The sequence below is a fragment of the Manacus vitellinus genome, unplaced genomic scaffold (assembly GCF_001715985.3).
Source record: "Manacus vitellinus isolate BGI_N305 unplaced genomic scaffold, ASM171598v3 scaffold_14_pilon, whole genome shotgun sequence".
Taxonomy (NCBI): Eukaryota; Metazoa; Chordata; class Aves; order Passeriformes; family Pipridae; genus Manacus; species Manacus vitellinus.
In genome coordinates this window covers 328,822-351,039 of record NW_021939063.1, presented here as the reverse complement: position 1 = coordinate 351,039, position 22,218 = coordinate 328,822, and the positions used below count along the sequence as shown (strand labels likewise).

Here is a 22,218-nt window from a genome sequence, read left to right as displayed (position 1 = left end):
TACTCCTGGTCACGTGCAGGGACCCAGCTTGGTGAGGGTCAGACTGTCACAGCCATTCGTGGCCCTTCTGCTGGTGGGAGCAGAGCAGCTGGCTGAAAGTTGTAAGGAATTCCCCAAACGTATCTCATGGGGGACAGAAAATCACTGCAAGTGACAAAACCTCACATGCCTGAGACCTCACCAAGCCCCAGCAGAACTGAGTAACCTCCCCCTGGCACAGTGCAGCACCTCAGCAGGCAGTTGTCCATGTCCCATGACTTGGAACGTGGCAGCCCCTCACCACAACTTGGGCAGCCTCCATCCCACTGACCAGCTGCCCCGGGACAGCTGCCAGCACGGTGTGCTTTGTGCACCCTTCCATCTGTGCAGCCTTGTGCGGGGTCACCAGTGGGTGAGCTGGGCAGGTCCCTCACGCACAGGGTTTGCAGCAGGACCCCTCCACCCTACATGCCCACAGTGCAGGGGCTCTGGAACTCACCGTCACAGGCAACTGCCTCTCCGAGGTGCTCAGCGACTCATTGACGGAGCAGTGGATGACTCTGTCTGAAACAATCTGGATCTCACATGAGATCAGGCCGATTTTCACCTGGTACTCATTGCTCTCCAGGCCCAGGCTGTCAGGCTCCTTCTAAAGACAGAAATAGAATCAGGATGTCAGGCTGCAGAGCAGCAGCTGGAATTGCAACTGATCTTCCTGCTTTACTTTCCATATTCCCCACTGTTTTGCAGACCTGGGAGGACTCTCCCTCACCAAGGACATCTTTCCAGCACTCCACAGGAAAGCCAGAACCAGGCCATTCCCCATTTTCCTGTTTCCCATTCCTCACTCAGCACAGGGCAATGGGATGAGCAAGCCCCTCATGGAACCTGGAAAAATCTGCTTTTGATCTGGCCTGCTGTGCACTGAAGATAAAGATGTAAGCGCCCACCTGGGAGGGGGAAGGATGTACAACAGAGGGGACAGCCAGGGGATGCGCCTGTGGAGCCTGAGAAAGGGGGAGCACATTTCTGGAGCACGTTGCAAGCAGGGAGGATATCCTGCAGTGAACAATGGCCTTTGAATTACTATTGCTCATCGTCCAGGCCACTCAACTGCTGCACCCTGACTTCCTTGTGAGCTGAGCTGAATTCAGTAGTCAAAACAGAAGATTGCATGATCTGTTTCTGCAGGAATAAACACCTATTGTCAGGCTCGTCTGCAGCACCTGCCTTGTTTCAGGCCAGTGCATGGTCATTCTTTTTCACACATCCAGTATTTCATTTAGTCTCATGCTATGACACTCTCCCAGGCAGCTCTGTCTCAGAGGGCATCCTCAGGCCAGGTTGCATCTCCTGGGACAGAGACACACAGGAGCAGCATGCTGAGCCTGAAGCATGTGCTCCTGCCTCTCCAGTCCCCAGCTACTCACTTCTCTCTCCTCTCCCTGTGGACGGTCACTGCACTGGTACTCAGGACTGTGGAGCTGCCCATGGGGGAGCAGGCAGCACCCTGCCCATGGGGGAGCAGGCAGCACCCTGAGAGAAGCAGAGCTGTAACAGCCACTCTCTTACATGTATGACCAGAGTTAAGGGCTCGCCGGGATGGTGCTTGATCCACTTCTCCTTCTTGGCTGTGGAGAACTGGGGGTCAGCATAGTACTCCAGGCTGAACTTGCTGAAGTGCAGGGCCTCCTCAGGGTACATCTCCTCATCCAGAGCTGGGCGGTCATCTGTGTAGAGGCGCCCATTGAGGTAGAAGTCGACGGGGGCAGGCTTGCTCCCCACAGTGATGTTGGAGGCAGCTGGAGAGGGGCAGGTGATCGTGGTGTCAGTGTGAACCCTACAGCACTGCAAGCAGGAGAGCGCGAGAACATCAGAACCCAGCACGGCGAGCGCTCTCAGCCCATCCTGAGGCGTGGGCTGAGGCCTCAGCTGCACAGCCCAGCCATCCTCTGGCAGTGGACACACAGCCCCACTCTGTCACCGGGCCACACCCAGCCAGGACACCCACCGTGTGTTCTCTGCCGATGCCACGGACAGCCATGGACACGTTCTGGACCAGCCCAAAGCCTCTTCCTTCCAGGGTGATGATCCTGCCCCCACTTTTAGGAGAAGGGAAGAAAGAGAGGGTGACTGCAGAGGACAGTGCAGCAGCAGGGTATGATGGCTGTCTCCCTCCTGTCCTCATCTCTTTTCCCAGAGATGTTTCCCAGCTGCTTGAGCAGAAAATGTGACCCAACAGCCAAAGTCTTCTTCCTGCTTACAGTAAGGATCCACACTGCTACCATGGTATCAGGGAAGGAAGGAAGGAGGAGCAGATGCTGTGGTGGAAAGCGAGAGGGCCTCTTCCAGCAGCAGGAGACATCCCCTGCCCCTACCCATGACTCTGCCCCTCTCCCTGCCACTCAGGGACCTGCAGAGAACTGTGAGGCTTGAAGAGGGGAAAGTCCCTTAGAGGCTGACAGGGATCCTGCATCTCCTACGAACTTCTGATTTAGATCAGAATGTGAAAGTTGTTGTGTTTTGTACCTGCTGGGGGGAAAATGTGACCCATGGGCCTCTCACTGTGCAGTCAACTAACAACATGAACGAGCAGCACTGATGTGCACAAGGCAGAGCAAGGGCTGGAGAACCCTTCCTCCATATCATATTTGACCTGGTTAGAGTATTTGCCAGGGAACAGTCAGGACTCACAAATCCTATTATGTGAAGAGCACTCCAGGCACAGTGACTTTGGCCGTAAGGCCCCAAGGTTCTCTGAAGCCTGTGGGTATCACAGGTGGTTATGATCCAAGTTTCTAACTAGGAGCCTGTCACATCTGCAGACTAGCTTACAATTTCTGTTTTGGTTTAAATTTTGTTTATACGAATTATTATTTTATCAATATGGTAACAGAAATCAGTTCCAGCTAAATTTTTACACAAGTTATTGACACCCTCATGGTCAACAGCCCAGCAGCATGGCCAGCAGTCAGACTGCATAAGCCACCACACAGGCTGCAGAAGTCACAGTCCCTGCACTCTGAAATTTGGGAACTGCTGTAAGTGCTAAGGAAGCAGACTAAGGTGATGGAGAAATATGCCAGTGGTTTCCCTTGTGACTACAAGCAGGGACATTCTTCCCCTGACTCTTTTTAGACAGCACTCTCGACACTCAGCAGTTGGGAGCCTGCAAGGGGCTGAGCCTCGATGAGTCATGACTCTGCCTTTCCACTAACATTCCCACAGCCTGCGGCCTTGGCGCTGTGCTTGGGAATGCCGAGAGGCGGCTTTGTTCCAAGGATCAGAGCACCAGAGCCTGCTCGTGCTCGCCCCTGGGTGTGCTGCTTCCACCAAGGTCCTGCCGGCACAGCTGCTGGCGTCCCAGATTTCCTGGTCAGCCCTGGATTTTCCAGGCTTCACAGCTGAGGAGGGTGGGATTTCGCTATGATATCCAAAGGAACAGAAGCCTGAGTGCTCCACAGAGAGACGTGAAATTAAAAGCAACACACTTTAAAAATTAAATACTGTGACCTCGGAGAAGGTTGAAATCCAAAAGTACAAATCTCATCCTCCTACAGTTTTACTGCCAAGAAAAATCCTCAGGGTCTCATTAAGCTCCCACCTGAAACCTCTCTAAAGCACCCACCGGGTATGCACGGTACAGGTACTAAGGCTGACATTTTTCCACTCCTAAATGCATCAAACCAAGCTATGGACAGTCCTGGTGTGTGAGACCTCTTCTACTCCCGTGCTGGGGTGCCCTGGAGCACCCTGAGAGCAAGCTGCAGTGCCCTCTGTACCCATCTGCAAGGTAATGTGTCCAGTTCCAGGGTTGGAAAGCCCCTTTCTCCCAGTAGGACCCTCTCCCACCAGCCTGGAACTGACCCTCTCTTTCACAGGCTGTCTTGGCTGGGACAGGATCTCACCTGATTTGGCTCTTTTTGGGGTTGATGTCTGATATAACCGGGTTCTTCTCATACTTGAAAGTGATGTTGAGGCTGACACAAGACTTGTTCTCAAACTGCACGCAGACTGGCACAGCCGTGGTGAGCTCGGCGGCGGGCATGGTGCAGGTGATGGTGCTGTCGGTGCGGCTGCGCGGGAAGAGGCAGGTGAGCTGTGGCACAGGCAGCGGCTGGAGCCCGGCACTGTGGCCTTGGGCAACCCCTCGGCAGCCAGGCAGGTGGCAGCCACAGGGGAGAAGAAGCTTGCAGTTACATGCCAACTGCCTGTTACACTTGGCCTGCTAATGAGCAGTTCCCAGCACACATCATCCCAGCTGCCAGACCAGTTCCCCTACAGCCACAGGGAAAGGGCAGGCAGGGGAATGCTCTGCCAGCATGGAGTGGTGCCCCCCACCAAAACACCTGCCCTGCTTGACCACCTGGAGGCCAATACCATCCTTCCTAATGCTTTGTCTCTTGTCACCAGCCCAGCCCTGCTCTCACCTGAGGTCAGTGCACTGCTTGGAGGAGTTGATGAGGACACGGAGCTCTGAGCCGACATCCAGCCTGCTACCTCTGATGGTCACTCTGGTTCCTCCAGCCTTCGGGCCATTCGAGGGAGCTATGGACTGCACCAGGGGAAGCTAAAAACAAAGGGGAAATCTGTTTTCTAGCCTAGTAAATCCCCAGCTGGATACTCTACACCACACATGGGAATTGATTCAGAACATGTAAGTATCCAACACTGTGAGGCTCAAACAGCAGCACAGCAAAGCTTTCACTGGCAGGATTTCAGAACTAGAGGAGAGGTACAAGCACTAAGGAGTGAGACAATACAAAATCTGTGACTCTCTGTGGTCTCTAAATTCTGGCTATAAATGAGACATGAGGCCAAACAGAAGCCCAGGATCCCATCAGCCCCTTCAGTTTTCCAGCAGGGGGGTCCAGAGCCAGCAACAGCTCCAGGTCCATTACGAAAGGAAATTTCTCATTCATTCCCTCTCCCACCACCTCTGCCCTTCCAGATCCATGTCCTCCTAAATGCAAGGAAAATGTTAAAGCCCCACCGGATGATGGCTTTGAGATTGGTGAAAACAGACACCTGGGTCTATATAATTGAATACCAAACCCCTGCTTAAGGAAGCTTAAAATCTGCATCTCTTGAGGCGACGACAGGAACTAAAGGGGAAGTTACTTTGCCTCTCACCATTTGCAGCAGAAATTAGCGTGTATGTTATCTGTGTTTGCAGCCCCTGGAAATCTTCCTGAGATTCATGAGCTGGAGGCTTTGATAACTCACGTGGCACTGAGCCCTTGTGTCTGCTCACAGGCACCCCAGGAGAGGCTGCTGGCAACGTCCCTGCTCCATTTGAGTAGGACAGCCAGGGCAGAACAAATAATGATCTCAAGACCCTTCCATAGGGCAGTGGTAACTCCCTCTCAGACAGCACATGCCCTGAGGCAGGAGGCCCGTGGGGGCTGGTCCTGCTCACCCCTAGGCCGCCTCTCAGAGCAGACTCGTATGGGCCTGTGGAGTGCAGGCCGAACCTGCTGCTAATGCCTTGCCTGGCAGTCCTCACTACACAAACCCATGTATTAACAGCTACCCTTGTCCTTGTCCTACGTTCAGATGGCTTCATTCCTCTGTAATCATTTTCACTGTTGTTTCTGACCGTCACCCACTTTCATAGGATCCATTTTGTATTTCTCTGGGTGTCTGTAGGGAGCTGTCTCCTGCCCTTGGCCCTTAACCCATGCATTGACAAGTACAGCTACAACAGGAGAGAGGATTGTTCCTGTTCCCCAAAGCCCTCCAGCTCTTCCCCTCAGCCAGAGCCAGTGGCTGCTGCTCTCAGTGCACTGCCAGCACCAATCGCCTCCATCGCAGCTTTGGCAAATCCAGCTCACCCACAGCCTGCTATAATGTTCTGAAGGGGCCTCTCCCCTCTCCTCAGCACAATTACAGCTGAATCCTATCTCTTCTAGACACATCTAATGGGGACTATGAAACATGTAGCACAGAAACAATATTTGCTATGTCACAAGGGACTTTCTTTGGAAGGGTAGCTCTGAAAGTCTTTTAAACTTTTCCAGGCAAATTGTATCTCTAACCAAGCTCAGATCTCACCAAGACCAGCCTTGCATGGTGTAGGCTACTCCATCTGCATGCCATTGATATGAGAGGAGAACCAAGAAAACTTGAGTGTTGCTTGGTCTGCAAATGGTGCAGAAGCAACCTTTTTGAAAAGTTGCAAAGCAACTTTTGGTGTGACACACCCCCAGGAATGCATCATGCAGTGTCCCTCCCCACGACACATGTGCACAAGGCAGGGCACTTCCTCATCTCTGCTCCAAGCTCTGCTGAGACACACAGACTGAGAGACAGACAGACAGGCAGCTTTCTGCTGTGCCACCTGACCAGGAATGGTTCCTCTCCCGCTCCGGGGGGCACTGCCTGCTTCCCAAGCTTGCCCAGGAGCTGCCAGCACAGGGCTGCCATGGACCCAGGATGAGGTCAGGGACTGGCTTTGTTCTGTGCTGGTGCTTCCACAGGTGTTACCTGAAAGGCTTTTCCTCACATGCCAAGAGCTGGCGAAGGAGCCGCCTGGCCCTTTCCCACGCCACGTGCCCCTCTCCCCTCTGTCAGGCAGACAGTACTGGGCAGCGGGGATGTGCCGGCTGAGCACACACGTCCTGAGAAACCCCCAGATCCCGGGGCTGTCACTGGGTTGTACCCCTGTGGCACCTCAATCCACTCCAGAGTGCTGGATCTCCTGCTGAGACTGACCTGGCCATCTCCTTGCCAGTCTCTCCCTGTGCACTGCCAGGCCTGGCTCTGCCGGGTGCTGGGAAGTGCCGTGCCTGTGCCAGATGCATGCTGTGTAACCCGTAACCCTCCCTGAACTAAACACCCAACCTCTCATTGGCTACGGGGTGGGAATCACACTCCATGATCTGTCTTAAATTCTTCACAATGGCCACCAGGAATCAAACGTTTTTTCCTGGGGCGTCGAGTCTCCTCCCAGGCCAACAGCTTGCACCATGGGCTGTCCTGCCCCAGCTGAAGCTGGAGCAGAGGCACAAAGGCTCAGAGCACTCTGCATGCCTTGGCACCCACCCGCTGGGGCTGCCCAGGAGTAGTGTCCAGCCAGGGACAAGGGTCGCGTAGGGAAGAGAAGAAATGCATGTATTTCTCTCAGGTTTGTAGAGATGAAAGCTGTCTTTGTGAGATGGCACAGCACAAAGCTATAAAGGGCTTTTCTTTGAACAATGACAGAGGGTTAGCTCCAGTCTAATCCCTACACATTACTTCGTGCAAAAACTAACACAGTCTCTGCAGCAAAAATATCAGTTCTAAATAATGTGAATTCATGGAATGTAACTTACACCTCACAAAGGGACTTCACAAATCTCAAAAAATCTCACAGGTTGTAACAGCACTTTAGCAAAAGAGGCAGAAGAAAACTGAGCTCCTTTTATAGCAGGAGAAACGTTAATCCCAGCTGAGCCTGGGAGCACGGCTGTGCCACCGACACCCTGCTGAGATCCTGCCAGATCCCGCTCAGGTAACCACAGGTGAGGAGACACCGCAGTGGCTCCTTGAGGACCCCGATATGTTCAGTTGTAGATCCCATTTCCCAGCCAGCTAGGGAAGGTGGGTGGAGCTGCAGGCTCACTCTAAAGGGTGCAGGAATCACCAAAGAAATACTCAGGAGATGGCTACTCACCACATAGGAGTATCGCTCCCTGGACCTCCCTTCCCGGCTCACATTAACTGTTACCACATCTGAAAACGCCTCCTGAGCCTCTCCGGTCTGGCACACGATCCTGTGGATGGATGAGGTGGTTGGCAGCAGTGCCTGGCAGCAGGGATGGGGATGGGCAGGCACAGGCAGGGGACATGCAGGGGACAGGGCCCTCCTCCCCAGCTCCCCCAGCTCACATCTCAGAGACGACGTATCTGTCGGGCAGAGGGGTGCAGTGCACGCTGCCCACCCGCACGGCGGCGAGGACGTCGCTGAAGCGGCGGCCCAGGTTCCTCCCACGGATGGTCAGCAGCGTGCCCCCCTCCAGCGGCCCACGCAGCGGCTCGATCTGCAGCACCAAGGGACAGGGCATGAAGTCAGAGGATCACAGAATCCTACAATGGTTTGGGTTGGAAGAGACCTCAAAGATCATCTAGCCCCATCCTCCCTGCCATGGGCAGGCACACCTTCCCCTAGACTAGGTTTGGGGAGAACCACCATGAGCTTCTGGCCTTCATCCCTGAGCCGGTCCCTGTGCCCACACCCCACTTGAGCCCCATGAAGCAGAGAGAATCACTCCTCACACTCCTGCTCCCCTAGCAGGCCTGCCACCACTCTCTCCTTGCTGTAGCTTGGCAAAGGAGAATCCACCACACTTATGTGCTCAGTTTGGCACTGGGGTTTAGTCACAAGGATCACTCCAGCTGCAAACACATCTAGGGTGAAATATCCTTCCTTCCACGCCCCTGCTTTTGAATCCATCTCCTACAGCACTGGTTTCACCTGGCAGCTGCTGTCTGCAGTGCTGTGAGGGGATGGGGTGCTGGTCATAACAACATCTCAGCACTGCAAGGGGACAGGATGTGACACTGTGCCAGCATTAAGAGGGCACCGCCGGACGGACCGACCGCACTGACTTCAGCAGGTGAAACAAACCCCTTCCAGCAAAAATGGCTCTTTTCCCTTTGCACAGGCAGCGGCACACAGAGCCAGTGCTACACTCCTGGTGGCACCAGCTGGCCAAGGCTGGTGGGGACCCACCACCAGGCTCAGTGCCCCCTTCACTGGTTGAGCTGCCCCTCTCCAGAGGGCTCTGTGAGGGCTCATCTGCTCGCATGACTCCAGAGGGTTTGGATTTACCAGTCACTTTTTGCTAAGGAAATAGCGACAGAGTCGGTGACGCTCTGCAACCTGAACTGTGGTTTCCTTCCATTATTTTCTGGGGAGTGCTGATAACATTTGATGAGTATGGGGAAGGACAGACTCGGGGGAGCACCTCTCCCCCACAGTGATGAGAGGGAAGCGGCAGCAATGGGGATCCTGCAGCCCCTCTGTGCAGTGTTACAGCACCTGGATCACCACATGCCTCCCTAAGAGCAGAAATCTCATATCCTTGCCAATTCTGATGCTCACATCCTTGCCAGTTCTGATGTTTTGTGTCTCCAGCTTCTCTTTTTCTAGGGACCCCATTTTAAGATCTGGTCTATGTATTTTCTTTGCTAGTTTTCAGGGATCAATTTGTTGGCTCCCACCATACCTCTAAGCAGAGTCCCAGATCCAAAGGCCTCCAATAAACATTAATTTAACTACAATTTAAGTAAAACACATTTCAAAATGCATGATGCCCAAAGGTCCCTCTGCCACTCTTAAATCACAGCAGAACTGCAGTTTACATGTGCCTGGAGACAGGGCTCACAATCACATTTCAGTCATGCTCCATTAAATGCTTTCCTGATAAGGATCCTTCAACCAACCCTACATATCCTTCTTGCTTTTAGCAACTCTAGGAACTCTGGGGCATTTGAATTGTGCTGCTGTTATGTTTCCCACTAACACAATGAAGACTGAATCCTGTCACTAGCAAGATGTCCTTGGCACTAGGTGACTCAACAGCATAGAAAGTCAGTGAATAATTCAGTGCTGGTCTTGACCCTGTCCTGTGCCAGGAACAATGCCTGGATCCTCTTCTGTCCCAGCTGGGACAGGGTGGCTGGTCCCACCCCTCAGCACCACACCCCACCACACCCCATCCCACCCCATGCCACCCCATCCCACCTCACCCCACGCCGTATTGCCTTTGGGTCTTACCTTCCTAATCTCAGGAGCTGGGCAGACGTCGGAGACCTGGGGGGGCTCGGTGTGCAGCCTGCAGCTGGAGCTGCTCTCGCTCCAGAGACAGCGGTGCCCCACGTCCTCCCTCCCCAGGCACTGGGAGCAGTCGGCACTGCCGGTCCCACAGTTGTACACCTCCACTGAGCCACCAGAGACAACAGAAAATGTGAGCTCCGGGCCTGTGGCTTACACAACTTTGCTTAGCCTGAGGCAGTCAAACACCCACCCCCGCTCCCACCACCCCCGGTTACATTAATCCCAGCAACATCTGAAATCCAGTGGATGAGCAGAGCACTTGGCTGCCATCCTGCAGATTTCCCAGAAGGCCTCAGTGCTTGTTCTCACTGCAACATAATTTAGCGCTTTCTTTTCCTTTTTATTCCCCTTGAAAAACAAACAACACCCAAACTCGAATCTTTTTGTCAATTCATGCTACGCATTTCCAACTCTCAGCATCCACACGGGAAGCTCCTTGGTAAAGCTGGCTCCTTCCTGCCAGCAAAGCAATCACATTGCTTCCACACTGACAAAAATGGAGTGATTTGTACTCTGTACAGTGTTTACAGTTCCCTTCCCTCCCCCTGTGACCATGGGCCCCTTTCATTGACTTCTCCCTTCAGATCTGCTCAGCTCAGCTTCCACATCTTTTTCCTACACCGCCTTCACCTCTCCATTAGCTGGTGCCCCGGGTTACATTTCCTCTCTAGCCTAAAGACTTCTGCCACTGGAGTGTGGGTATCCGCTGAGATAACAGCCAGAAATGCTCAGGAAGTGTGGCTTTCACACCCTTTTCCCCAGAGGAGACCTTGCAGGAGAACATAAAACACAGAAACAGTCACATTTGGCACTTCTGCTCACGGGAGCATCTCGAGGCACTTCATGAACAACTAACGAGTCCCTCAGCGTCAACACTCTGCCGTGCTGTGCTAACAAAACTTTACCAGCACCAGCATCCTGCCTGTGCCATGCTAAAGTAACGTCACCAGTGCCGAGGGGCTCTCCTATTCTCCACAAAAAAAAGCTTAGTCCACCACGTCTGCAGTCCCCTCAGGGAGTTACACTGGGTGGTTTTCCACCCAGTAGCAGAGCTTCTATTCCTTCAGTGGACTATCAAAACAATAAAAGCTAATAAATACTGAAATAATAAACACCAATATCAGCGATTTCATTAAAGACGCTATAAAAAATGCCCACATTTATAACTGGCCTGGCAGATCTCTGTCCCTGATGCAAGGCAGCCTCTCTATTGTGACTCACACCAGCTGAATAAGGTAAGGAGCCAGAGCAGCCTAAGGGTCCCACAGGAACTCCAAATATTCTGGTCAATTCAGACGGATGAAAACATGGCCTGTGTAAGCGAGCTCCTTCTTCTTCGTGCAGGAGAAGGGGGAATTCCAACATGCTCTCTCTGCTGTGGTTCCTGCTCCCAGCACCACCCACATAGAGAACTGAGTCTCCTGCATATCCAAAACCCCAATCTCCCACCCCAGTCCTCAGGATTACTGCTGTATTATGGACACTATCTTCTTTCTGCAGGGAAGCCACGTGTCATGCCCGCCCATGTTAGTATTTCCAGGTATTTTGACTGCGCAAGACAATCCTCCTTCATACACAGGGATTTACCACAGGGAAACCTTTTTATCCTGGTCAGTGAGTGTTGGTGCTTGTATCTCTCTCCCTGTCACAGCCATTCTCCAAAGGAAGCCTCCCTTCAGGCTCTCCTACTCCTCTGCACCTCGGGTAAATCAGCCCCTTCTGCCACAACTGCTGACACTGTCGAGAGGTGAAAGAGCCTGGGAATACTGCCTCCTGGGAATACTGCCTCCTGGGAATACTGCCTCCTGGGAATACTGCCTCCAAGCAGAGCCCACGACAAGGGGCTCATCCTGCCTGGGCACCTCATATGAGCACACTGAGTCTGACTGCCCGCCTGCCTCAGCCTGCTCATGCAGCAAGGGCTTTTTTGCAAATCTGAGCATTCTTCCCAGAGATCAGGCCAGGGATGGAATGTGTTTAGAGATTTTATTGTTTCTCAACACAGAAGGCAAAAAGAAGACTCAATTTTCACAGCATGTGGAACCTTGATGCCACACTTCTGTGAAAGCTAAGGGAAGAGCCCCGCCCCAACTCTTTTCTCCTCTGGGAGGAATTCCTCCCTGGCCCTGGGGGCACCCCACATCCCTGCTGTGACCAAGAGCTGCCTGCATTCACAGATGGGGCTTGACCTTCCCTGGCTGTAACCGGGATGTCCTAGGTGCCTGTCTGGGCTCTGGGCTCACCTTCACAGGGAGCAACTCTGGGTAAGTATGCTTTTTGCACGTGCCTGAGAGAAGGAACTGAGCTGTGCCCGGCAGAGCCATGGTCTCTACCCTTTACCCATAAACTCTGCCCGGGTTTGAGAGTCATTCAAGCTGACCAGATGAGAGAAGCATAAACATATTTTCAACTCAGACCTGTCATCATCTCCGGACTGTCAATAAATCTGTCTGGTCTGTCCTTCAGCTGGAGGTTCACTGGGAAGTGATGGCTTTTTTCTGATGTGTGGAGCTGCACACAAAAAACAAGTGAAAACTTAGGAAATTTAGTAAAATAGAAGGTCCCATACCCACACTACATGGATGAACCTTCCTTGTGAGGCTTCTCTGACCACTGCTTCCCCAGACACGAGGGTCTCATCTATAGCAGAAGGAGCAGGATGGCTGTTTTGTTTTAATCATTTTGCTGAGGTCCCAGTGAAGGGCACCGGGACACAGCACACGCCACAGTGAGAGCAGAGCCCTGGTTTGCTGCTATTTTTAGCAGAAACGGACAGGAAAATGAACAGCCTGGCCTGTCTGTGCATTCTCAGTGCTGGGCTGCAATACAGGTGACGTGATGGGAAAGTGCTCCTCTCCAGCTTCCACTTGCAATATTCCCACTGGTGGAAGCCCAAACGTTTGCTGTCTTTTGGAGGTGCAATCTGCCCTCTGACAACCACACACAGTTCTCTAGTGAGCAGCACAGCATTTTCTGAGGCCAATTCCTCATTCAAAATAAAAGCTACAGAAATAGCAACCCTGAAAGGTGGCCAAATTTTTTGCCTGAACTGAACTCTTCCCATCTAGAAAGGTAAACAAGCAGCTCCTTCCCAAGCCCCAGGGGAGCAGAGGTCAAAGCCACTGCAGATCCCTATGGATCTGGGAACACAACACCCGTGATGCAGGAGTGCCCTGCCAGCATTGGTGCACACAGAGAGCCTCTTGCTGGAGGGGTGAACCCAGGAGGGAGGTAAGAAGGCAAGCAGCGTCCCACTGCTGAGTTGGAGGCTGGCAGTGAGACCCTCCCTGCCCTTGGACCTGGCCCTCACCATGGGGGAAGCAGGGCTGGCAGCCTCACCCCCCCGACTCACCAGCACACGTACACACTCCACAGCAGAGGAGTTCACCCACCGGGCTTCAAATGTCCTGTCTGTCCCAAAATGGCACTCCAGAGCTGTCTCCTGGGAGAGGGAAGACAAGGGCAGAACAGCTGCAGCAAATGTTTTGTGCAGTTCTCTACCTGTCAGCTGAAAAGGCAGGCATTGCGTCCCACCTTTGTTCTGCTGTCGGTACCTGAACTGTGTCCAAGTCAAACAGGAGATCAGAACCCAGTCCCTCTAGGAACATTTTTACCTTAGAGAAAGTCGCATTGGCGAGTGAGATCGTGATGTCTCGAGATACTCCTGTGGGCATTGGCTCCAAAGGGGCAGGTACAATTCGAGGACAGTCAATTTTCTTCTGTTAGGTACAAAAACAAGGAAAAAAGAGGTTAGCTGGGTGCGTGCTGAGCATCCTCAGTGACAAGACAAGAGGACACATCAGGGCCCTTGGTAAGACTCATTTCACTGGGAACCAGGTACTGCCAGGTGCACAGCGACTGCATATCCATGCCTCAGCTGTGGCTCCAGCAGTGACATGGTTGGAGTGACACTGAAGGGAGCCACTGCCACCTCCAACAGCAGATCTGCCAGTGTGACCCTCTCCTGCCTGCTGGAAGCCACGTCCCATTCACTGCATCAGCACTCCTGCCAGCCCCCAAGGAGAGTCTGTGTTCCAGGGCCTCCATCCTGCACAGCGGCACCACAAGGCACAGGGGTCTCACGTGTGTGTGGAGGGAGGATACGGTGAGCCACAGGGGATCCAGTGAGGGGCCTGCACTAGTAGGGTAGCTGCAATGAAAGGCTTAAATAAAGCTGAAAAATGATTTTAAGAGGACATCTGTCCCCCCAGTTTTGTTCTCATTTTAAATTGATGTCTCAGACACTGGAGCTGACTCAGAATTCCAGCCCGTATGACAAGCCCGTCCTGTTCTCTCATGAGATGTAAATCACAGTGCGAAGCTACAGCAAAAATGAAGCCAGCTTCTCTGTGGCCCCAGGGTACATCCAGAGTAACGCCTGTGACAGTGGAGCCATTGGGGTAAAAGACAACAAAATACTTGGTCCATTATGCAGAATCATTTGCAGCAGGCAAGATTTCCTCTCGCTTGCATTAAAGGTTAGCCCACTGTGGCTCCGCTGATGCCAGTGCTGCTGCTGCTCCAAGGAGAGGCCAAGCCTGCCCACCCAGCACCAGGATGCCTGTCCAGACACATCCCTGGGGCCGGACATATCCCTGGGACCAGACACGCAGTGAGTGGGAAGTTTCTCTCCTGCCCTCTCCAGACCTACCTAGGGGTCAGGGAACTACCTGGATGTGCCTGTTTGTCTGTGGAGAACATGCTTTACTTCTGTCAGGACACTCATCTAACCAAGCACAGTTGGTGCCACCGAAACAAGGAGATTAAATAACAGAGATGCACATGATAAGGGAAGCAAAACACCAAAACAAAGCACAGGGGAGAGATTTCAGTCCCAAGCTTCTTCCAGGGGAATCAAAAGAGTTAAAATAAAACCAGCAGGGCTACAAGAAAATTCATGCAAAACCTCCTATGGCCTGGTGTGTCCTTGCATGTCACTGGAGCTGGCAAAGCTTCCCAAGAGAAATACACTTTAGAGGACTGATTAACTTGTCGTCTTGCAGCTCCTTCTCCTGCTGTTCACCAGCAACCAGAAACAAAGCTTCCAGCTGACTATATCCTTCGTGTCTGGATCAGAGCAAAGGGGCTGAATGTTTAAGATGCTGTGGATGGAACTGCTCTGATGCTGCTTTCCCAGCGGAGCTGCGCTCAGGTGCAGTCGTGCCCGCAATGGTTTGTTTACTGAAAGCTCTGACTACATGAAGAGGCACCGTGTTTCCTGGGCTACAGAGCACCTCATCCTGCAGCTGCTCACACAGATCAGCAGAGAGAAAACAGAAACATGCCCAACCAGCTGAGCATCCAGCCCAACTGCACCTCTGGAGTAGGAGATCTGAGACAATAAAGTCAGTCCTCTGCTGATCTAGGACTAACCCAGGGCAGTCCCCAGCCAGTCCCACAGCCCTGATGTCAACTGATGCCACTGCTGGAACTGACACCCCCAAGCCCCTGCCCCGAGCAGCAGTGCCAGTGCCTGGCAGAACACGTAGCATGAGAACCCACAGGCCCTGTAGCTTGGCAGGCGCCAGACCTGCAGCACAGCTCCCTGTGCTCTAGTACAGGGCAGACACCCCACAGGAGCAACTGTCGGGATGGTTTTCAAGTGCCCAGCACCTGTCCAGACAGCCAAACACCAGGCACTGGAACCTGAAAAGCAGACAAAGCAGGACGTGCTTCCCCAAAACACCTGGGTATGCACAGGGAGGCACAGCTGATCCTGACACGCCACCCTGCGCTGCTGGGAGCTGCCACCCAGCACAGACTTTTCCATTCCCATTTCCCAGAGATTTACACTAGACACGATCGCATGGAGCTACAATGTGGTGGCTCCAGCTCCATCCCCATCCTCATTACCTGCACTCACAGCCACCCACCTCCCCTACCACTGGAGGAGAGTGGATGCCACAGCCGGCCCAGGGCTTCAGCCTGGGGCTGAAGGCGGGACATCTGACATGGGGCCAAACTCCTCCCAGTGACAAGCATGGGGAACACTGGAAGAGCTGAGCCAAGAGCAGAGCACCAGTGCTAAAGGGATATTCAATTTACGGTGTAAAAGCTTGGCTTGGATCTACAGCAGATTGATTGCTAAAAAGCCAATTTTATTTAAATTACCTTCAATTTAAATTTCAGAAGCAGGGACACACTGAGTCTCGGTTATTAAAGCTACAATTTGGAAAGGGGAGATTTTCTCCTATAGACAAGCACCACCAGTGGTGCTCCAGCATGTTATTAACATACAGCAACCACAAGTCAGAGCCTAGGGAATGGTGGAGTATGGCTGCGTTTCTCACACTGAAACCCAGGCGGCCCAGGATGTGGAAAAGCAGCAGCATTGCTCCAGACATGGGAGGTGATAGAGAGCCAAGGGACAGAGCCCACTGAGGGCACCAGGACAGCTGAATGCTTTAGCCAGGCTGCCAGCCTCCTCCCACACACACCTCGGCACGGCACAGCACGGTGTGATGCAGCTGCAGCTTCACCTGCCTGCACACACCCCTCTCCTGGACACCAGCTGAGAAGGGTGCCCCAACTCCAGCCGGGCACAAGCTGTGCCAGCAAGTGGCTGCTGGAGGAGGCTCAGAGCCTGAGCAGCAGTTTAATGGGCCTCACCTTCATCTGCAGCGCGTTGTCACACTGCGAGTGGTTGGAGACGCAGGTGTAGGTGGAGGGGCACCAGTGACACTTCCACCTGGCCGAGAGGCAGCTGGTGCACCTGGAATGGTAAAGGTATGGGTGAGAAAAGCAGAGTTTAAGCTGCTCAGAGGAGCCACACCTAGGCCCTACAACCTGTCTTCACACAGTTCAGTCTACAATGGTGCCCAGAAAAACCCATGGCAGGTGCTGAATTTCGCTCTCCTCCTCTCCCTGGGAGCCAGCAGGGGATGTGGGCAGAGCCCATCACCCCCAGACATCATCTTCCTGCTCCAGGCCACAGTAGGCCAGGAGCCACGCACCTGCTGAGCATAAAATGCTTTTCTGCCAAAAACACTCTTTCCCTCCATCCGCCTCTCCAGGGAGCCGGCCAAGTCAGGCCTGATGAAGGCTCTCCCTGCTGTTTGCACAGGCACGGGAGTGCCGGCAGGTAGGACACGGGGTCCCTGCAGCCTGGCCCTGCTGTTACACTCCGGAGAGGTGGATGAATTTTGGAGAGTGGCACCAGAGTCCCCCTCCAGCCCATCCTCCTGATGGGGGTATGTGGCTGCTCCCGCCCAGGGCTGGAAAGGGCAAGAGAGAATGTCCTTCCCTTCCTTGTGCTTCCAAGGATTTCTGGGGAGGCTGGTTCTGCTGCTGAAGGGTTAACAGACCAAGCTTTATATAAAAATATTATTCATGTTTAAAAGAAACCCAACATGTCCAGATGGCTTGAGACGACGTGAGGACCCTCCTCTGTAAATCCCTGGTATTGCATCCCCCACGATCCTGCCAAATCCTGCTCAGGCCCCCAGCCACCCACTGGCAGGGGCTGTGCTCTCCCATTAACTCCACACAGGGAGACCCTCGTCCAGCTGTGTGCTGGCACCTCCCACCTCCAAACCACCCCACCTGCCTCCATCACCCCGGTGCCACCCGTGCCCCGCCTGTGGGGGCCCCGCTGCCCACACACCGGGGTCACTTACGCTCTCTTTGGGTAAATGTTTCCAGTCCTTTTGCAATCATAGATGGTGAAACTGGCCTGGATAATGTTTTTGCTGTTGACCCGGAGAGCAGTTTCAACCACCACGTGGTCTGAGAGAATCAAGCCAAAGAATATTGGGTTGCAAGAGCCCCTCGCTCACGCTCACGACAAGACAGTAGACAAAACAGACCCTTGGGAAAACAAGGGCTAAATCTGATTTGTTTTCCCTAGGGCTTCCTCCAAGCTGCATTTCAGAGCTTGGACCAGCCATTCTTTGTCCTCTGACTTTCAGCCCTTCCCTCCCAAATCAGTGCTTTACACTACCCTCACAGAAAAGAACATTGTGGCTTTCAGCACAAAATTTCAGCGTGTTGTGCAAGTGTTAATTAGCAGAGTTAATAATTGTCTTCACGTACAGTTGGTGCTAAATTATATTTTTAAAAAATGTGGTAATTTAAACATGTTAGTTATCATGTTTTAAAACCCTGCTCACTTTCCCCATGACAACAAACACTCAGAGGAGAGTGGAAATCCCTTTTTTGGCTGCTCAAGATGCCATACTACCTCCCCTCCCCCCAAAATTGCTGAATTTTTTTTTCTTTGCAATTTTGCCATATAAGCACCAAGGAGAAGAGACAATGCCTCTTTCAGAATATGGACAATAAATCAATGCATTGGATTCCAGAAATTCATTTGGACATTGCCATAACCAACAATACAGAGCAGTTAATGATCTCTCATTCTTTGGATAGCTGGGGAGAAAAACAACGCAGCTTTACAAATGGGCCTAGGAAAAGTGGGATTTTCAAAAGGACTGTCTAATTCTCTCTCTACTGAAGTCAGCCATCTTCAATAGCGCATTCACTCCAGGCTCGAAGGATGAAAATTTAATAAGCACTCAAGTCTGGAATGAAGCACTGAACTTCTCTGAAGGCACTATGAGAGGGGCCGACTCCATTGCTAAGTGGCTGATCTCAGATGGGGTCAGCTCAGCCATCAGCTCGGCCTCCTTCAGCTTCATCCACAGGCGCTCGCCCCTCCGCAGGCAGCTCCAGGAGCCTTGGGATGGGCCTCCCCTGTGGTACCATCAGAAACCAGGGGACACTGCAAAGCTCCATCTGGTTCAGGGACTAAGAGTTCCTGAGCTCTTTTAGGCACCCACTTGCTCTTTTTCCAGAGCTTCTCCTGAAAGGCAGCACGTGTTGCAGAGGGAAATTAAACAGAGCAACTGAAAATATCAATATAAGGAGCAACATTATTTGTCCAAGGCTGAAACATTTTTGGCTTAGTGCTTACTAAATCTGAAGCAAAAACTCAAATCAGATAAAAGTAAGTCCATTAACTGGCATTTAAATTCTGATGTTTAAAACAAAAATTGATAGATTTGAAACACTGTCACTTTGTGGAAAGATGGTGGAACTCCTACGCTTCAGAGTCATATGCCCTGTAAAAGAGAAGCAGCTTTGGGCTTTTCTTCCCTGTATGCATTATCTGCATATACAAATGGAAAAAGAAATGAAGTCTATTAAAAATTATGTCCACAAAAGTAGTTAGAAGGAACCCAGCTTGCTTGCCTCTACATACCTTGGTCATCAGGAAATGCTGGATATTTCTCACGTGGAAGCAAACTGCAATAAATAAATTGGTTTACATAATCTCCAGCAACTCTAGCTACTGTGTGGATGTTGTTTCCGTAGTCACATGAAATATTTGTTCCATTCAGGTTCGGGATAGTTCCATTTATTTGTATTATCAGGGCCTATATTAGACAAAAAAATCAGTTATTTTATGTCAGAAAATTACATTTAGAATTTTTCAACATTTTAGGAGCTTTTCAGAGGTAGACGACTCCAAAACAAACCCACAGACAGGGTCTGTCTTTAAACAAAAAATATTTTGATGAAAACATTAAAAATACAATTAAAATAGTTAAAAATAGCAACAATACAAAACCAGAAAATGAGTTGACTCAGCCATCTGCAGCTGATCATCTGTGTTTGAAATTCTGCTACCCTCCCCTGTGTGTTTGGTGCAGCAGCTCTAGGTTCTGTTTGCCTACAAGCATCCAGCCAGCTCCAGGGTGCAGGAGGTCACCCCCAGCCCTCTGAGAGCCTTGGCCTGACACAGCAGCTCAGCAGAGCATCCCCCTGACCCACATGTGAGCCCTGCGGAGCCGTGCTCTCTGCTGGAGGAGCATGGAGAGTTACCTGCCCTGAGAGCAGGTAACGGCTCTACGGACACTGCAGGTGATTGATTTATTACTGGGATCAAACGCACCGGGTTCTCTTTGTCAATATTGATCTCGGGCTCCAGGATGGTCATGGAGGGGCACTGCTGCACTCCTTCACTCACACTCGCCCAGAAGTTGGCCCCTGTGGAGTTGGTGCACTCATGCTGCAAAGAACACCTGCAACGGACAGGGGAACAGCTCATGGTTGATGAGTTTTAAAATAGGTGATAAAATTGTTGAGTTCCTTGTGAGAGAAGATTCTGAGAAAATCCTGTGTCTGCATCTTTTTCCTCTATCTATGCAGCTAAGCCTCGGTGTTTTCTGCTATATTTAAAGTGTCTGGTTGCCACGATAAGAGCACACACTCCCACAGCACCAGTGGAGCACCAGGATTGAGGGAGGCAGGAGAAGGCCAGGCTTAATCCAAACTGAGGAAGAGGAGGTGACATTCTGTCCAACATCTTCAGTTTGCAAACATGGAATCTAATTTTGAATATCCTTTTCTGAGTGTGATTGTCTTCTACTCATAGATGAGAACTGCAAGGGCAAAAGCTGGTCTTTCACAGGGTGTGGGCTCTCGCAGTCCCATGGTTGGATGCTGGCAAGACATTCTCTGCACTGGCAGCTGCCTGCAGTGTGACAATGCAGCTACAGTGAAGTCCTGGCTCTGAAGAGCATCCCAACCCTTTGGGCCAGATGTAATTGTTTTTAACAACACGTATTTCATAAGGAATGGACAAAGACTTATGGCAGTGTGACTGCAAGGAAATACAAAAGACACCAGAAATTCTTGCCCGGGCTTGAGGGCCAAAGGACATGCCGAAGCACACCAGGACACGCCTGGTCCTACCTGGTCTCCATCGTGCACCACCCGCAGTAGGCGTCAGCGGCGGCCAGGCAGTCTGTGCACGTCGAGTACTGGCTGCAGGCAGCCACCTTCACCCGCGTCATCTGCACGACAACAGCACAACTGCTTCCAAATGTTTTACAGCACCACAGGAACACCCGCCCAACTGGGACGTGCCAGTACGGCCACGCACGGCTGGGGACGAGACAGCAGTGCCTTGGGCTGTGACACCCCTCAGCCTGCAGCGCGTTCACTGACGGCAGCGGCAGCAGACCCTGGCACCACTTGGAGGCGGGTGCTGTGCCACAGCCACCCACTGAGGGACCAGCCCAGGCAGCCACCTGCTGCCCACTGGGGACCTCCAGAGCCTGTCCCAGGGCAGGGAGGACACCCAAGGGTTCGGGTGCTCCACGGTGTGCCCAACTGGCTGGGCTGGGCTGGGCTGAGTTGTGCTGAGTTGGGCTGAGCTGAGTTGGGCTGAGTTGTGCTGAGTTGGGCTGAGCTGAGTTGGGCCTGAGTTTGCCTGAGTTGGTGCTTTTAGCTGAGTTGGCTGGCATGAGCTGCCCCTTTCCAACCAGTGCCATGGCAGGAGCCATGGGATGGCCAGGCTACGGAGAGTGACACTGCACCTTTCAGAGGTGTCAGATGGAGGTGGCTTCACAGCTTGTTCCTCCCTGTGAAAAGCTCTCATCCAGACCTGCAGAAAGCTCCTTTCCAGGTAGAGCTCAGTGCTCCCTGGCTATTTATGCAACAATCAGAAAGTAGCACCACTCTAGAAACCTTGATTTGTAAAGAAATCAAAGTACCTCTGGGAACTCGCTTGGCAGGAGCAGTTGGAGAGAAAGCATGTGTTGGTTTCTGCTTTCTCCTCCTTTGATCTCTGAACATTTGTGAAGGAAACCTGAGTGGTTTGGTACAGCAGAGACTGAAAATGTGAGGTGCCAAGAGCTCTGAGGTCCCACTAGGCAAGCGCACCGGGGACCCTTGAGCTCCTTGGCCAGACCCCTACTTCACCCACAGCACCTTGCTGCTCCCTGGCCCTGTGGGGCTCAGCAACCCCATCCCAACCCTGTCAAGTCCTGTGGAGCTTTCCAGGATGCTAATTCCACCCAAAAAAATTAACTCGTTTGATTTATTGGAAAAGAAGCAGTCAGAGGAGGCACCACAAGCACCACACTGGGTGTTTGTTCAGCCTGAGCAGAGAGCACAGGCTGGGGCTGGGGGCTGAGACAGTCAGAGGTGTCCTGGGAGGGGTCTCTGAAATGATAATGACCACTCTGCACAGAATTAGGGCTTGGAAAATACAAATACAACATGTAGCATTTGTGGCTATGCATCTGTTCTGACAGATTAAAATGTAATTCAGGACAAACCGCCAGCGCCTAGAGCGCTCAGCTCTCATCTTCCTCCTCTGTTCACTTGACAGACATGAGGTCGTCTGTCTGTACCTGCTGCGGCTTCTCCAGGTCTCTGCAGAGCACTCTTGCAGAGGGCTGAGCAGAAACCACCCCAGGGAACACTTCTGACAGACAGACTTTTTGTCTGCAGGATCTCCTAAAAACCTCCCTAAAGACCACGTACTCTCATCTTGGGGTTTCTGTACAGGAACAACATCTGTTTATTTCTGCACTCCTGTCAGTGCAATCGCTTTCAGTATCTTTCACTCTCCTGTCTACCTGGCCACCACAAACACCTCACAAGCCAGGCTGCATGGTCTGACCACCCCA

The 22,218-nt window shown here is 52.2% G+C and overlaps 1 protein-coding gene across 1 annotated transcript in view; it reads right to left on the bottom strand.

The window, feature by feature from the left end:
- The window catches only part of PLXND1 (plexin D1), an 85,355-nt gene that overhangs the window by 26,950 nt on the left and 36,187 nt on the right, over positions 1-22,218 (bottom strand). The window contains exons 4-19 of the mRNA XM_029958306.1: positions 20,495-20,595; positions 19,692-19,821; positions 18,999-19,173; positions 17,416-17,524; positions 16,409-16,511; positions 13,414-13,518; positions 13,152-13,241; positions 12,217-12,310; positions 9,740-9,903; positions 7,849-8,000; positions 7,634-7,733; positions 4,410-4,549; positions 3,888-4,055; positions 1,991-2,081; positions 1,552-1,827; positions 479-628 (exon numbers count right to left, since the gene is read on the bottom strand). Of these exons, the coding sequence (XP_029814166.1) occupies positions 479-628; positions 1,552-1,827; positions 1,991-2,081; positions 3,888-4,055; positions 4,410-4,549; positions 7,634-7,733; positions 7,849-8,000; positions 9,740-9,903; positions 12,217-12,310; positions 13,152-13,241; positions 13,414-13,518; positions 16,409-16,511; positions 17,416-17,524; positions 18,999-19,173; positions 19,692-19,821; positions 20,495-20,595 (2,148 nt within the window). The remainder of the gene's footprint in view (positions 1-478; positions 629-1,551; positions 1,828-1,990; positions 2,082-3,887; positions 4,056-4,409; positions 4,550-7,633; positions 7,734-7,848; positions 8,001-9,739; positions 9,904-12,216; positions 12,311-13,151; positions 13,242-13,413; positions 13,519-16,408; positions 16,512-17,415; positions 17,525-18,998; positions 19,174-19,691; positions 19,822-20,494; positions 20,596-22,218) is intronic.